Source organism: Myxocyprinus asiaticus, chromosome 33 (genome assembly GCF_019703515.2).
Source record: "Myxocyprinus asiaticus isolate MX2 ecotype Aquarium Trade chromosome 33, UBuf_Myxa_2, whole genome shotgun sequence".
Lineage (NCBI taxonomy): Eukaryota > Metazoa > Chordata > Actinopteri > Cypriniformes > Catostomidae > Myxocyprinus > Myxocyprinus asiaticus.
Window position 1 is genome coordinate 29,916,479 of NC_059376.1, and position 17,330 is coordinate 29,933,808.

Sequence of the window (17,330 nt, forward strand, 5' to 3'; positions counted from 1 at the left end):
GCCCAATGTGTTGTCTTCTTTTTTCCAAAAGTCCAATAACAACAACGACAAGAGAATAATATCCATTTGTCTCTCCATCTCCCCACAGTACCTGAGGCCAGTAACTGTGCTACAGAGTCCATGTTGACAGAAAATAAAGAAATGGAATACAACATACAAATATATATATACATATATATATATATATATATATATATATATATATATATATATACACATATATACATTATATATATATATATATATACACATTATATATATGTGTGTGTGTGTGTGTTTATATTATATATATATATATATATATATATACACACACACACACACACACACACACATATATACATATATGTGTGTATATATATATATATATATATATATATATATATATATAGACAGAAAGCATATCCAGAACACTACAACTGCTTTACAACCCAGGGAGTCCTCTGAAAACAATCCAAAAAAAATTAAATTACAGAAAAACAAAAGACTCCAGAGTCTGGTTGAGATTAAATGTGTCCTGTTACTTTTGTCATTTTATGGGTGTCATTCCCAGTGCAGAGTTGACTCCTGCCCCCCGTTTGCCACAAATAAGAACTATTTCTAAGAAAATCTTATATCATTCAGCCCATTGATGTTTCGTCCCCTGATCAATGGAGAGTGAACAATAAACATTCTGCATGGAATCTAGAATACACCAAGATCTTTTTTTTTTTTTTTCACACCACTGTGGTCTTGTATCATCATTAGTGGATTACACACCAGTCTCGTTCATTTAATCTTGAGTTTTTGTGTGATATTCTTTACACATCTTCTTCTGTATCTTCAATTATTCTCTTTTATTTTGAAGGAACTAGAGTTTATTGGAGTCAACAACATTCCTTTGCACTCCATTAAGTGGTGAAGAAGCATCTATAAAAGAAAGTGTGATGAGGACAGAAAGAGAAAGAGACCGAGAGAGAGAGAGAAAGATCTGTGTATTTGCTTGCATTTCAAACTTAACAGTGACCAGAATGTTTCAAGTTCTTTTCAAAGAGCGCTCTTCACTTGTGCCTCTGGAGAGCTTTCCTCTTTCTCCGCTTAAAGAAACAACAGCACCTGCACAAAAATCAGCAAAACAATTACATTTATTAAAGACTACATTTAAATGCAGATTTCATGATTAGTGTAATTAGGTTGTAAGTTGGAGAGCACTGATGTGTAATGAGGTCAGTGGTGGACACCAACCACTTCTCCATTAAATAAGTAAACGGGTGGTTCTCTTTCCTCCTCCAGAATGTTACATTTTAGCAGCATGATTTATTTATTTTTTTTACTGGCAATGCATGTCATTTGTGTTTCAATTTTAAAACGCTACATCCAGTTGTGCATCCAACCAATAACATAAGATAGTAGGAATATTATAGAGCAGCAGAAATACCTACTTCGACCAAAAATAGGAACGTCTCCTACTATTACCAAAAATGGAGCCACTTTGTGAACTACAGTGACAAAATGGCTGTCAAAGTGAACAGGGCTTGAGAAGGTGATTTTATACTCACTTTGTGTCATCTGCCACCTCTACCTCAGCGGGTGCAGTGATGGGAGCATTGGAGTGTCCTGCGGTTGGGTCATCCGTGTTCAGCTCGCCATTTGTTGAGCTCATGACCTGTACAGGATCACACAGACAGAAGCATAAAGATTTCATACACTCACAAGAACTGAAGCATTTACTCCAGTGTGTGATATTAGACAGTCATAATTCACACACAAGTCTTATGAGCTCTGAAAAAGGAAATGATTGAGAACGTTGAATTGCAAATATCCCAAAACATGAGATTTAAATGACTGCTATTCCATCACATGAATATTTGTTACAGGAGAATGAATTTTGGACAATGTTGTCAACTGCTGTATTTTTAAGAAATTGATTACTTTTTCAGCTTTTTCTTTCTCTTTCTTGAAAATGGCTCTCTCATATTTGATATACAAAATATTGTATACATACAGGGTTGAAAATTTACTTTCTGCCCCACCTGCAAATTATGGGTGAATTGAGAAAATGTACTGGCCATATTCTTTAGCATCCATTAAACTGTATTTTGCATTCGTTTCTATTTCAAAAACACACATTTTGTCTCTACGACAATGGGAAATTTTTTCAAATGCACAGTTTGAGAAACTAAATGCGCAGGTCATGGTGACACCAGTAGCATCATGAACAAGATGAGCAAGTGAACAATAAAACTGCACCTGTCACAAAAATGTAAAGGAACACTGTGAAGTTGTTCCTCATTCCCGTTTTGGTGGCTTAATGTGAAGAATGTCCACTTATGTGACACCAAACATCAGATGGTACATTTTCCACAGAGGTAAAAGTTCTTAGAAGACATACAAGTTCATTTAATAGACTGTTAGTATCTGATTTACAATCAGGGAGGGTTTTAAGAATGAGAATTTTAAACCATGTAATGTTTAAATAAAGAAAATTTTACTCGCCAAAGACCATTTTTACTCTCATTTGGCTTTTTCCGATTGTTAATGTACAACCTTGTTTACATGTCATAATACCAACGATTTGTAAACTACACCATACATTCCAGACACCTTTCCTCTCACCCTCATATGGAAAAAGGAGGAAGCACAACATCCTGCTTCCTGCACAGATGTAGACAAGCCTATAGCTATGAACAATGAATATGCGATAATTCATAGTCATTAACACCCTACACAAAGCACGTTTTGTAATGTTTTAAGGCAGAACACCCATGCCTATACTGTATGGTTCCAGTTTTTAAAGGTCAGAATTTTTAAGCTTTTAACTAAATGCCTCTTTGATTGCATTCATTTCTTATAAAAGGACAAAATTGGAAGTATTTATCTGAAAATTATACGCAACTGCCAACATAGTGCTAAAAAAGAATATACTTTATCAGAAAAAAACATCTCAAATAGATATGGGTTTAAAAACTCCATCCCATGTGTTTAAGGACCATGGGACAACATTTCAGAAACCAACACTAGGTGGCACATGTGTATCATCAAGTGCCTTGCAAATACAACATGTAACAAAAAGTTTGTACGGGAGAGAACTAATGAATGGCAAGTCCAAAGTTTGTATCTTCAGTTTATTGGCATCCATTAGATCCTATCACAATGTGAGCTGATATCCAACTTGCTTGATGGCTTCTATTTTAAACGCACACTATCTCTAAGAAATGGCACTGCAGTCATCTGTAGAGTGCTCTGGGCCTAAAGGAGGCGAGTGGAGCGTCACAGATGAATGAGTGTGTGGATGACAGTTTGAGCAGCAGCCAGAAAGGACAGACACACGCAAACACTCAAAAAGCAACATCATGCGCAAGCAGTACCTGCACTGAGCCCCCCAGCATCTCGGCTGTGAGATGCGACCCCAGCGTCTCCTTAAGGGTCACTGGAGTGGGCTGGGACTCACTTCCTTTGGGCTCGGGCGACTGACCGACAGTGGAAGAGCATTATGAGTGGGGAAAGCGTGGAGAGTGGAGGGGTGGGTGGAGATTTTGAGGTGTAATGGGAAGGGGTCGGGTGGGTGAGTAAACATACAAACGAAAAATAAAACATTAAAAAGGAGACATCTCACATGCAGAAGTTTGCTCATTACTAAGATTTAAGTTAATAGTGAATGACACAAACTAATGGAAATAACAAAAAATCAAAGTGGAGAAAAATAAACTAAATGTACAACCCAGCAAACATGCAGAATTCAGAAAGGTTGCAATTAGAAATTGACTTGAGGTGTTACAGATAAATACTAGTGCACTAATATCATTGAACATCTCTTCACATTGTTTTTAAAAGACATGTGAGCACAAGCAGAGGGGTATAAGAGGTGCAACAACCTTCCACCGGATGACATTAAATCCAGTTTATGCCAAATTGCATGAAATGAACGCAAAGATACTACTCCACAAAACTAATTAAAGGCAATTTCAAAACTTGCAAAGATTTTAATGCGCAAAACAACACATTTTAAAAGTTGATTAATCAGTCTTAAGGAGCCCTGTAAAATTAGGCTGGTTTAGGTTCATGTCCACTGGACACCCATCAGAGATGCTTCTTATCAATATATAGACACCAAGCATAGCCTTTCAAAAGGATGACTAACAGGTATTCAACAAATGAATAGTCTTAATCTATGGTTCGCAACCTTTTTGACACCAAGGACCCCCATTTTCAAAGTTGCTTGTTTTCAAATTTTATTAACAAAAATTAGGAATGTCAATCGACAAAAAAAAAAAGTTTCAATAATTGTATGTTCCTCAATAAAAACAGCTGTTGTAGGGAGTTATTGAATAAAAATAAGAAACATGATGCCAGTTTACATGTTGTTCATCTTCATTTTTAGCTGTTTTAAGTATTTTTAGATTATAGCAAATTTGATAATTATATTATAGATTATTAACATATTTTAAATAAATTTAAGACATTTTGTCACCCCCTTTGGAAGTTTGATGATGACCATGGTTGAGAACCACTGGTTTGAATAACTACAACCTTTTATTGCATAAATTCATCATAATCCTTACAACAAATCAAAACAAAAACAAAAATAGAGAATTTTGGATTATGCATAATAACGGGAATAATCCTTGCAGCAGACAATTTGATGTCTGACTTCAAATTTATTATTGAGAGGAGTGAACATGTTACAAATCTGTATATTGATGGCAGTAGCAGTGTGCTTGAAAGAGGATGAATTTAGGAGACAATTTCTCAAACAGGTTACCTGTTACACTGTCAACAAGCTAAAACCCTCTCAGAAGTTGCATCTCTAAATTTATTCCTCTAATAGCAAAAAACTAAAATATTAAAGCTTAAAAAAATCAAGATGAACAAGTTGACATCACAAACAAAGTTGTTGGATAAGTAGTCGGCCATCCTGACCCATCCACATTTAAAACTAAATTAGAAATCAGCCAACAAGAACTTTTCAACCTTAAGCTGTAATTCAATTCATCAAGTCACAAAACTGAAGTCTTACAACCAGAAAAATCTGTCAAACTGAAATACTTATGAAAATATAAAACAAACCAGATTTGTTTACATTGAGCAAGGCTTAACTAACCACCCTTCCATCCCCACCATTAACAAATCATATTGCAGGATATTCAGAGACTGCACAACCTCAATACCAAGCAAAACTTGAGCAACTCATCTGACAACTTTGCAGAGTGTCACTCGTCATCAGTGCGTCACCTGATATCCAAAACCCTCAAATGAAACACAAATTAGGGTATATTCTGATTGACTGCATGACCAAAGAGCACCACAGAAGGGCAACACATACACCAGATATCTGGCACTAAACTGGAGCAGAGATTATATGTCCTGCACTTGCCTAAGATTTTACCAGACACACTCACCTGGAGTAAGTTGTGTACTTCACTCACCTGGTTTTTGGTCTGAGGTTGTGCTTTGTCCCTGCTGCTGGGCTGTGCTGTGTCTGTGGGGATGGGGCCTATAGGTGTAGGCTGTGAAAGAAAACAATGATCTCACAGTTAAGCAAGTACAGCATCTCACAGACACGCAAACGCTTTCAAAACACCCAACGCAACATGAAAAATGTGTTTGAAGTTCATGAGAAGAGAATTAAGTGGTTGCAAAGGAAATAAACACTCACTAGAGGCTTGCCGACCCAGTCATACTCGTAATCAAAGACGTAGCCATTCCTGTCGAAAAGGTCTGTGAAGAGCTTCCTCAAGTAATCATAATCTGGTTTCTCAAAGAAGTCCAGTCTCCTCACGTATCTCAGATAGGTGGCCATCTCCTCTGCAGTGAGTAAAACAATACCAGCCAATTCATTTGTTGAGAGTTGGTTCACTGGAATGCTTCACACACACCACAGTATTTATGATAGGGGTGGATGCTATGACCAAAATCTTATATCACAGTAACATTATAGTTCACAATATAGTTGTTTTTACTTGAAATTAATTGGAAACAACAGATCATGTCTTAAATTATCATGCGGTAATGATATATTTGGGATAATCCAGAGAATTAAATGCTTTACAAATGAAAGGTGCTTAATCTCCTTTGACTATTTTCTCTCATTATTTGGAACTTGATGGATGCAAACCAAAAGATAAGCTTATACATAACAAAAAGATTAGTCTGGCATCAGTGAAAAAATAAATAGCTCCACATTATGTTACACTTGAGTGAAAAATAAAAGATTTACAATGGTAAACTTATAGTATACAATGTATAGTTCTGACTCTACATTGTGATCGGATGAGCCACACTGAAAGTCATCACAAAACAGGTTATTAATGCAGCAAGTTATGATGTTTCGGCAACTGTAAATTTGATTTTAATTGATGTCTGTGTCACATTGTGGCTAAAGGCTCGGGAATACTGCGTTCGGATCAGCTCGTGCCCGATCGACTGCGTTTCTTTTCTAAGTATACTCTTCTGACCACGAGTGAATTCGAACGCGTTCGACGCATGCCCAATACAGCTGGTTTTTGATACTCTTTTAGTACAGGCAATGGCAGGCACATGCGCAGACGATGCGCGCAAACGAGGACTGTATACGCCTGTCAAGAAAATCTGGGCCGCACGCGGTCAGTCAGCACGAACTGTGCCGATGACGAAATTTGCGTCACGCATACTGTGTTCAGAGCGATCCCCAGTGTGGACACCCAAAATATACTCATGTCTTACGAACACTACCTAATAACATGTTCTTCCTCATCTTGACTTGTTTGGGACAGTTCAGAATTTTCGCATTACTCCATGTCACTCTCACATGTGAATAACTTCACTCAGTCAATCTGATAGCCATGCAAATATATCTACTGTGGTATAAATGGTATTGCTAAATTTCAGCTGACACATTTCTAGCATTGCACGGTATATATATATATATACATTGTATCTTCATATCACCCAGCCCTTGTTTGTGATAAAAAGGGGTCACCAAATTATTTGCACTAACCTGGGAAACTTTCACAGAGAACTTCGATTGGTGTCGCCCGCTTGGTGTCCCCTATTTTTTGATAGCGCTCTTTCAATGTGTCCGCCTGTTTGGGGAAACATAGAAATGAGTAATTTCCCACCCACAGTACCCTGCGCAAATCCCCATGAAAGACACAAACCCACCCAAAATTTAATTAAAAACATGCAGCACAAAAAATCCAGGGCAACATTGTGCCTGGGGCTGGTTTTATTGAATAGGCAATGCTGCACACAAAAGCGAGTTGCACAAAAGGAAACGTTTTCCTTTTTTATGCTATTCTTTTTTCATTTTCACATTCTGTGATGTGGTTTCCATGTGATCTATTTGAGTTTGAGTTCTATTAACAATGCTGTGAGAAACAGCACTTCAGCAGTCAAGTGTCATCACACTTTCTCAGTTACATGTGCAAGAAACAAAAAGACACAACTGCAACTAGAGGTTTCATTTAAAGGAAGTTCACCAAAAAAAATTTGAAATTCCGTAACATTTACTCACCTTCATGTTGCTTTAAACCTGTATTACTTTCTTCTGTGGAACACAAAAGGAGATTTTAGGCAGAATGATAGTCTAAGTCAGCATTCACTGTTATTGCATTGTTTTTCTATACAATGAAAAGTGAATTGTGACGGATTATCATTCTGCCTTGTGTGTTCCACGTAAGAAAAAGTTATATGTGTTTGGAACAACAAAGATGAGTAAAGAATTAAATTATGATTGTTGTTTGTTTTTTTTGGTGAACTATCCCTTTGAAGAAACCACAACAAAGAATGGTTGCAAGGTTAAAGTCATACACCTACATAATTGAGGTGTAGAAATGAAACAACATAATTTCAAGAAATGACATATGCATTGTTTTTTTTTTGTTTTTTTGGGGGAATTTTTCCCATTTTTTCTCCCAATTTGGAATGCCCAATTCCCAATGTCTAAGTCCTCGTGGTCGCATAGTGATTCGCCTCAGTCCAGGTGGCGGAGGATGAATCCCAGTTGCTTCCGCGTCTGAGACAGTCAACCCGCGCATCTTATCACGTTGCCACGGAGACATAGCGCGTGTGGAGGCTTCACGCCATCCACCTCGGCAACCACGCTCAATTCACCATGCGCCCCACCGAGATCAAACCACATTATAGCGATCACGAGGAGGTTACCCCATGTGACTCTACCCTCCCTAGCAACCGGGCCAATTTGGTTGCTTAGGAGACCTGGCTGGAGTCACTCAGCACGCCCTGGGATTCGAACTAGCGATCTAGTGAACTCCAGGGTGGTAGCCAGCGTATTTTACCACTGAGCTACCCAGGCCCGACAAATGCATCGTTTAGAAAAAGAGGAAATGCAAACCTTCAAGCCCTGCCAAGGTAAACTGCCTCTCAGGAAATACATAAACATATGGCCCAGTGCTTCCAGGTCGTCCCTTCTGCTTTGTTCTGACAGAACAAAAACAACAAATGGTAGTGCATTGACTAATGTAACAAGTAGCCTACATTTTTTAGTTACATACAAGGTGGGAAATAAAAGGTGCATTTTAAATTTATGCAGAGAGTTAAATTATAATTAATAAATATAAAACATTTATAAATATAGAGGACTACTGAGATAAAGTGAGTAATATTTGGCTAGTCATATGATCTCAACATGGTGGCCCTCATGAATGTGCGGTCAACACCATATGTTGGACAAAGCAGCCTTTTCTCAAAGACTGATATGATTAGAATCTTATAACATATTTTTCAAAAATATTTCCTACTATCTCTTCAAGTTTATCAGTAAACTAAAATATACAAGTATATATCAGTATATATATATATATATATATATATATATATATATATATATATATATATATATATATATATATATATATATATATATATATATATATATAGTCAAGATGGTCCTTGGTTCCACATAAGACGTCTTGTCAATTCAAGACATCTTACGAGTCGCCTGCCACAGTGGAAGGCCAGGCAGATAAGGAAAATTTCTGCCATTGTGCAAAAAGTACCAGCATTTGACTGGTGGTGGGTTTTAATTTCCCTCCCTGGTTACACAAGTATGAATCACTCATGAAAAGGTACAGTGTTGTGAAAAAGTCCTGATTTCTTCTGTTTTTGTGTATATTTCATACTAAATAGTTTCAGTTCTTTAAAGAAAATATAACATAAAACAAAGGCAAACTGAGTAAACATAAAATAAAATTTTTACATTTATTTATTGAAGCAAAAAAAAGTTATCCAACACCTATACCACGCATGTGAAAAAGTAATTTCCCCCCTAAACTTAAAGGGTCATGAAACACTAAACTGAACACTAAACGCTGAGATGTTACCAGATATGTATGTGTTACACATGATAGAATTAAGTATCCATTCATTTTAACTGTAAGAGGCAAGTGAATAATTTAGGGATTCTTTGCGCTATTTTAGTCTTCCAGGTTTAAAATCAACACAGAGTCACATGATGTGACGTTTCCCTGTACTATAGTGCATTGTCGCGTCATCAGTGTGTCGTAATTATTAATGAGAACGCGCTGTCTCGTGATTATTCATTAACCCACGTGACCAGCGCTTCAATCTCTAAAGCGCCTCAGAGTCAGTTTCGAGATATGCGGTGAGGTGGACTGTCTCTGACTGGGGCTCGTTTGAGACGCGGTTTACATTGATTGTCCCAGACAAACACTATCGATCGATCCATCTATCCATCCATCCTTAAGGTAAGTGTTAACCGATCTAAGCACTTATATTTGTGAATCAACGTCTTGGAACATTAAGTCTCAAAAGTTATTAAAGTGTTAAAAAACATTCACATATTTTCAATACAATAATAATTAATTAATAATTTTCTTTATTTATCACACATTATACATTTGCACATATACAGTGACATTCTTCTTTTTCACATATCCCAGTTAGGCTGGGGTCAGAGTGCAGGGTCAGCCATGATACAGCGCCCCTGGAGCAGATAGGGTCAAGGGCCTTGCTCAAGGGCCCAACAGTGGCATCTTGGCGGTGCTGAGGCTTGAACCCCTGACCTTCTGATCAGTAACTCAGAGCCTTAACCGCTGAGCTACCACTGCCCCTAAACAGAGTACATGGCTTAGCATTTATTTGTGCATTACATTACAGATATATTACCAATATATGATAAATGACCAGTGTGATTCACTGTACTGTATTGTGAGCTTACAAAACAGTGTATAATTTATTTATTGAGTTGCATTTTTCAAAATAGTTGTAAAGCAGACTTGAGCTGAAAGAGGGGTGTTTCATGACCCTTTAATAGCTGGGTGTGCCACCTTTAGCAGCAAAAACTGCAACCAATTGCTTTCGATAACTGGAGATCAGTCTTTCATGTCACTGTGGTGGATTTTTGGCCCACTCTTCTCAGCAGAACTGCTTTAGTTCAGCCACACTGGAGAGTTTTTGAGCATGAACTGCCTGTTTAAGGTCCTGCCAAAGCATCTCAACAGATTTCAAGTCAGGATTTTGACTAGGCCTCTCCAAGAAATACATTTTATTTCTTTTGAGCCATTTTGAGGTGGACTTCTATGCTTAAAGTCATTGTCTTGCTGCATAATCCAATTGCACTTGAGCTTCAACTCACGAACTGATCAAATCAAATCAAATCACTTTTATTGTCACACAGCCACATACACAAGTGCAATGGTGTGTGAAATTCTTGGGTGCAGTTCCGATCAACATAGCAGTCGTGACAGTGATGAGACATATACCAATTTACAATAACATCAAATTAACACAACACAATTTTAAGTCTAATATACACATAATTACACACAACGCAATATACAAATAATAACATACACTGTACAATATACAATACACACAATATAGATACACATTATTCAATAAAAAAAAAAGTATATATAGTATATATAGAATGTACAGTAGGTTGTATTGTACTGTATTGACATTCAGGCTGTCGGTTGATAGTAAGTTGTTAAGAGAGAATATAATATAATAATAATATAATTTATGACAGTCCAGTGTGAGATATAAGAGTAATAAAGTGCAGTGCTGATGTATTTGATCGTGGGAGATCAAGAGTTCAAAAGTCTGATTGCTTGGGGGAAGAAGCTATCATGGAGTCGGCTGGTGTGGGTCCTGATGCTGCGATACCGCCTGCCTGATGGTAGCAGTGAGAACAGCCCATGGCTCGGGTGGCTGGAGTCTCTGATGATCCTCCGAGCTTTTTTCACACACCGCCTGGTATATATATGTCCTGGAGGGAGGGAAGCTCACCTCCGATGATGTGTCTGGCAGGTCGCACCACCCTTTGCAGTGCTTTGCCTTGTGGGCCGTACCAGGCGGAGATGTAGCCAGTCAGGATGCTCTCTACAGTGCAGGTGTAGAACCGTGTGAGGATGTTGCGGTTCATTCCAAACTTCCTCAGCCGTCTCAGGAAGAAGAGGCGCTGATGAGCCTTCTTCACAACGACTTCAGTGTGGATGGACCATGTGAGTTCCTCAGTGATGTGGACACCCAGGAACTTGAAGCTGCTGACTCTCTCCACTGGTGCTCCATTGATGGTGATGGGACTGTGTTCTCTGTCTTTTCTTCTGAAGTCCACCACAAGCTCCTTTGTCTTACTGACATTGAGGGAGAGGTTGTGCTCCTGACACCAGTGTGTCAGAGTGTGCACCTCCTCTCTGTAGGCTGTTTCATCATTGTCAGTGATCAGACCTACCACCGTCATGTCATCAGCAAACTTAATGATGGCATTGGAGCTATGTGTTGCCACACAGTCATGTGTGTACAAGGAATACAAGAGTGGGCTGAGAACACAGCCCTGTGGGGCTCCAGTGTTGAGGGTCAGTGATGAGGAGATGTTGCTGCCTATTCTAACCACCTGACGTCTGCTTGACAGGATGTCCAGGATCCAGCTGCACAGCGAGCTGTTTAAGCCCAGAGCCTGGAGTTTCTCATCTAGCTTGGAGGGCACTATGGTGTTGAATGCTGAGCTGTAGTCTACAAACAGCATTCTCACATAAGTGTTCTTTTTTCCAGGTGGGAGAGAGCAGTGTGTATTGTAGATGCAATGGCATCATCAGTGGAGCGGTTGTTGCAGTAAGCAAACTGCAATGGGTCTAGAGAGAGAGGCAGCACAGAGCAGATGTAATCTCTGATTAGTCTCTCAAAGCATTTGCTGATGATGGGGGTCAGAGCAACAGGACGCCAGTCATTTAAGCAAGTGATTTTTGATTGCTTTGGAACAGGCACAATGGTTCGCGCACGCTCTGATGACGTGGCCTGGAATGCCGTCTGGGCCCGCGGCTTTGCGGATATTCACCCGTCGGAAGGATCGGGTTACATCCGCTACAGAGACAGAGAGTGAACTAACCTCTGTAGCTTCAGCCGCGAGAGCTCTCTCCGCGAGGGCGGTGTTATTTCCCACAAAACGAGCATAAAAAGTATTTAGCTCATCCGGTAGAGAGGCAGCGGTGTTCATGGTGGAGTTTTTATTCCCTTTAAAGTCCGTGATGATGTTACTTCCCTTCCACATGCTTCTAGAGTTGGTGGTGTTAAACTGTCCTTCAATCTTGTTCCTGTACTGACGTTTTGCTGTTCATAACTGGCTTGTTTATGCTCCTCCGCGTTCCCGGAATTAAAAGCGGAGGTCCGCACATTAAGTGTCGCGCGAACATCGCTATTTATCCATGGCTTCTGGTTCGGACAGATCCGTGTTGTTCTGGTCGGAACAACGTCCTCTACGCGCTTTTTGATAAAACACATTACGCTATCAGCATAAAGCTCGATGTCATCATCAGAGGCGGACCGGAACATCTCCTAGTCCGTGTGATCAAAACAGTCTTGTAGCGTAGAGTCTGACTGGTCCGACCAGCACTGGATCATTCTGAGGGTGGGTGCTTCCTGTTTCAGTTTCTGCCTGTAAGCGGGCAGAAGCAGGATGGAAGAGTGGTCCGATTTGCCAAATGGTGGGCGGGGGAGGGATCTGTAGCCATCCTGGAAGGGAGAGTAGCAATGGTCCAAAACCCGGTCCCCTCATGTGTTGAAACTAATGTGCTGGTGGTATTTTAGTGCGACTGATTTGAAACTGGCTTTATTAAAGTCCCCGGTCACAATGAACACGGCCTCAGGGTGCGCGGGTTTCCTGCTTGCTTATAATCCCATACAGTTCCTTGAGTGCCCAGTCTGTGTCGGCTTGTGGGCGGATGTACACAGCAGTGATAATGACCACTGTGAATTCCCTCGGTAGCCAGAATGGTTGACACAGAAGCATGAGAAAGTCCAGATCAGGAGAGCAGAAAGACTTGATAGAATATACGTTCCTCTGATCACACCAGGATTTGTTGATCATAAAACATACACCACCACCTCTGCTTTTACTGAGAGGTCTTTCGCTCTGTCCACTCGGTGCACGGAGAACCCCGCGGGTTCAATGGCTGAGTCTGGAATCTCCGCAGACATCCAAGTCTCCGTAAGGCAGATAATGCAGCAGTCCCTCGACTCTCATTGGAAAGAGATCCGTGCTCTCAGAGCTTGTTATCCAGAGACTGAACATTTGCCAGTAGAATACTGGGTAGCGGGGGTCGATTTGCGCAGCGTCTTACTCTGATGAGAACGCCGGCTCTGTTTCCCCTTTTCCTCCTGCGTTTCCGGAGCCGAGCAGCGCAGACAAAAGGCTCCGCTTGCGTGTTTGTAAACAGCGGGTCGGCATTGAGGAATTTGAAGTCTGGTTTACGGTGTGAAATTGCTGAACCAATGTCCAAAAGTGTTTGTCTGTCGTAGACAATAAGGCAGACAACATCCAAGACAAAAAACATAAGAATTGTAAACAAAACAAACAAAACACTACCATGCTGTGTCGGAGCTCGCAACGCAGCAGCCATACTCGGCGCCATCTTGAACATGTCATGATGATCAGACATTCTCATTTAGGATTTATTAATAGAGAGCAGAATTCATGTTTTCCTCAATTATGGCAAGTTGCCCTGGCCCTGAAGCAGCAAAGCATCCCCACACCATCGCATTACCACCACCATGCTTGACCGTTGGTATGATGTTCTTTTAATGCAATTCCGTGTTTGGTTTACGGCAGATGTAACGGGACCCTGTCTTCCAAACAGTTCTACTTTCAACTCATCAGCCTAAAAAGCATTCTCCCAAAGGGTTTGAGGATCATCAAGGTGTGTTTTGGAAAATTCAGACAAGCCTTTATGTTCTTCTGGGTTAGCGCTGGTTTTCGCCTTGCCACTCTTCCATGGATGCCATTTTGACCCAGTGTCTTCCTGTGTAGTCATGAACAGTGAGTGACCTTTACTGAGGTGAGAGAGGCCTGCAGTTCCTTGGATGTTGTCCTTGGCTCTTTTGCGACTTCCCAGGTGAGTCGGCGCTGTGCTCTTGGAGGAATTTTGGAAGGTTGGCCACTTTTGGGAATGTTAACTACTGTGCCAAGTTTTCTCCATTTGGAGATAATGGCCCTCACTGTGGTTCTTTGAAGTCCCAGAGCCTTTGAAATAGCTTTGTTACCCTTCAAGGCTTATGTTTTTCCTCATCTCTTATAGAATTTATTTCCAACTAGTTATAGCGTGCTACTGGGTGAGACCTTTTAGCCAGCTTCAGGCTGCTGAAAAAGTTCTATTTAAGTGATGTTTTGATTGAATAGGGCTGACAGTAATCAGGCCTGGGTGTGTCTAGTCCAGCTGAACCCAGTTATCAAAGCAGTTTCGTAGATTTGGGTATTTAGTAGTTAAGGGGGAAAAAACTTTTTCACACAGGCCCAGTTAGTATTGGATAACTTTTTTGGCTTCAATAAATAGCATTATCATTTCAAACTGTATTTTGTGTTTACTCAGATTGCCTTTGTTTTATGTTAAATTTAGTTTGAATATCTGAAACAAAATAAAGAAAACCAAAAAAATAAAAGAAGAAATCAGTATTCTTTTTCACAGCACTGTACTTAATTTAAGGTGAGCTGTTACTTTTTTTTTTATTTCCCCTTCCCCTAAGAGATCAGCTCAAAAAAGAATTCCAGTAAATAAACAGTTTGGAAACACAAGGGTGGTAGTGACTCGGCACCATTCAATGTTTTTTTTTTTTAAGGAAAAGGAAAATTTGTTGGAGCTTTGAGGACATTAAGGCTCACCTTTCCCCAAGTGTGTGTTGATGCTCATGTACCGGGCGGTGCCGGTCAGGCTCTTATGCTCCCGATATGGGATGTGTTTTTTGGTCTCGGGATCTATGTATTCTTTGGCAAGCCCGAAGTCGATGATATGAATGGTGTGCTGCCTCTTGGAGCCCGGCCGCCCCACCAAAAAATTCTCTGGCTTGACATCTCTGTATATCAAGCTCTTCGTGTGAACGTACTCCATTCGTGTTATCTGAAAAAACAAGGAAGATGGGAGGTCAGGACATTCTGGAACCAGAAACAAATAAAAAATAAACCACACAAACGCATCTGAATTATTCCTATAAATCATTTAGAAACCATTACAGCCAAAGACATCCTAAACATTTAAAGAGACAAGCCAAAGTTGTTGAAAGAGGCTATCTGGCTGTCGGACCGGATGCTTACCAGTTGAATAGCTATCATTAGGACGGTCTTGAGGGAGAAAGTGCGGTCGCAGAGGTCAAACAGGTCCTCCAGACTGGGCCCGAGCAGTTCCAGAACCATAGCATTGTACTTGCCGCATGGACCAAAGTAGAAGACCTGAGGAACTCCCTCTGCAAAGACAATGAGAGCAGATACTTCATCAGCCCAGTAAAAAAAAAAAAAACAACCTATAAACCTCTCAAACTTAACAGAGTCTGCATCAAACATAGAATTTTAAACATTTTGGACCTCAGTCAGAGAGTAGACAATTTAATTTGACGTGAACGAAAACAAGGCTGTGAGAGAAAAAAGTACAGTCCATTCAATAAAAGTCAGTTCAAGCGATTTGTCTGTCCACCACTCTCATCACAAATCTGCTGCAAGATGCAAAACAATAACAGCCAGTCAATCAGAAGATATTTGATGCTTAATGTACAGTTATGAGGAGCTGGACTTTGGAAGAATGAGATTTCACATTGGGCGGGGTAACCCATCTTGATGATCAGCATGCATTCGCGTTTAACACGCTTGTCAGAATACCTTTCTTTAGAGAAGCAGATTAGTATTACCAGTTTCTTAACGCCACCAAATATTTTGCCTCTTGTTCATAGAGAGTACAGGTCACTGTATCTGAAAGGACCCTTAATTACAGCACCTTGAACAAAACATGACTAACAAGCCCTTGGAGAGAGAGAACATCATGCAATTGAAGCAGCGACTATCTCACCCTCACAGACAGTTTGCAGAGGGCTGTAAAACAGCTGAGCAATCACACACACATGCATACACACATACAGTACATATATTACATACTGTTCATAAAGGCCCCGCAGCATGTTTTGCTAAAGTCCTTAGTGGACAGACTGCGGGCATGATTCTGGTTATGTGCTGGTGCAGGCTGATGACTTAAGTCTACATGAAAACTTCACCCTTCTTTTTAATTTTGCCATAGATTATGGCAGAAAATCTGCAAAATTCTGTGGAATGGATTTAAATATTGTAAAAAAAAAAAAAAAAAAAAAATATTAAGCTGAGAGCACTCCTCAAGAGAAGTATTTGTAGAACATCATGAATGATGGGTTAGAATTCTACAGAAATCTGCATCGTTTTCAGGGGAATTCTACAGATGCAATTAAAGCAGGCTTACTGATGAATCTGACCATTTATTTTGCTGCAACAGAGACTCTTTATTGATATATGGCACACGGAAAAAAAATCATTGCACAGCTGAAAGTGCATCGTTATGGACCACTCTTTTAGGCCAAAGTAAATAGTCTGGTACAAACAACAGGTGTGCAGGATTATATTTTTGATTCAGTCTCCAAAAAAAGCGTTGCTGTGACTCCACAAAACAAGGCCTCAAGGACACAATTCTTGCTGCACACTGCTGCACACCGCCAGCGTTTCCAATTCAATTCTGGGTCGCCTGTGCCAAAGATTGGATGTGGGTGTGTTCTAAAGATTTTGCCCAATGGTCAGATGCAAAGACACACGGCACATACACACAGAGAGACAGCGAGCCCAGGAATGCCCAGCTCCAGGGAGGATTATGGAAGGATTTACCTGATCAGCCAAATATCATTCCCATGGGTGGGGTGTGAAACACACGCACACACCTGCCTGCACTTTAGCCGGCCGGATCTGCTTGGAAACCACAATGATGACGGATGTGCCCCACGGCAACAGTGCAGCCAGGAAGCTGACTCATCAAAGTACCAAATCTGAAGTTTAAACCCAACACCAACTTGGCAATCAGAGGGAGGAAAATTACTAACACTTGAAACACTTC

General features: G+C 40.2%; 1 protein-coding gene across 3 annotated transcripts in view; it reads right to left on the bottom strand.

Annotated features, from left to right (window-relative positions):
• Positions 1–370: 370 nt before the first annotated feature.
• Positions 371–17,330, bottom strand: part of csnk1g2b (casein kinase 1, gamma 2b) — a 70,090-nt gene continuing 53,130 nt past the window's right edge. For all 3 annotated transcript variants that reach the window (XM_051670130.1, XM_051670132.1, XM_051670131.1), the window contains 8 exons: positions 15,524–15,672; positions 15,095–15,329; positions 8,312–8,397; positions 6,956–7,040; positions 5,636–5,784; positions 5,406–5,486; positions 1,539–1,645; positions 371–1,095 (listed from right to left, as the gene is read on the bottom strand). In XM_051670130.1, the coding sequence (XP_051526090.1) occupies positions 1,041–1,095; positions 1,539–1,645; positions 5,406–5,486; positions 5,636–5,784; positions 6,956–7,040; positions 8,312–8,397; positions 15,095–15,329; positions 15,524–15,672 (947 nt within the window). In that variant the 3' untranslated portion in view covers positions 371–1,040. The remainder of the gene's footprint in view (positions 1,096–1,538; positions 1,646–5,405; positions 5,487–5,635; positions 5,785–6,955; positions 7,041–8,311; positions 8,398–15,094; positions 15,330–15,523; positions 15,673–17,330) is intronic.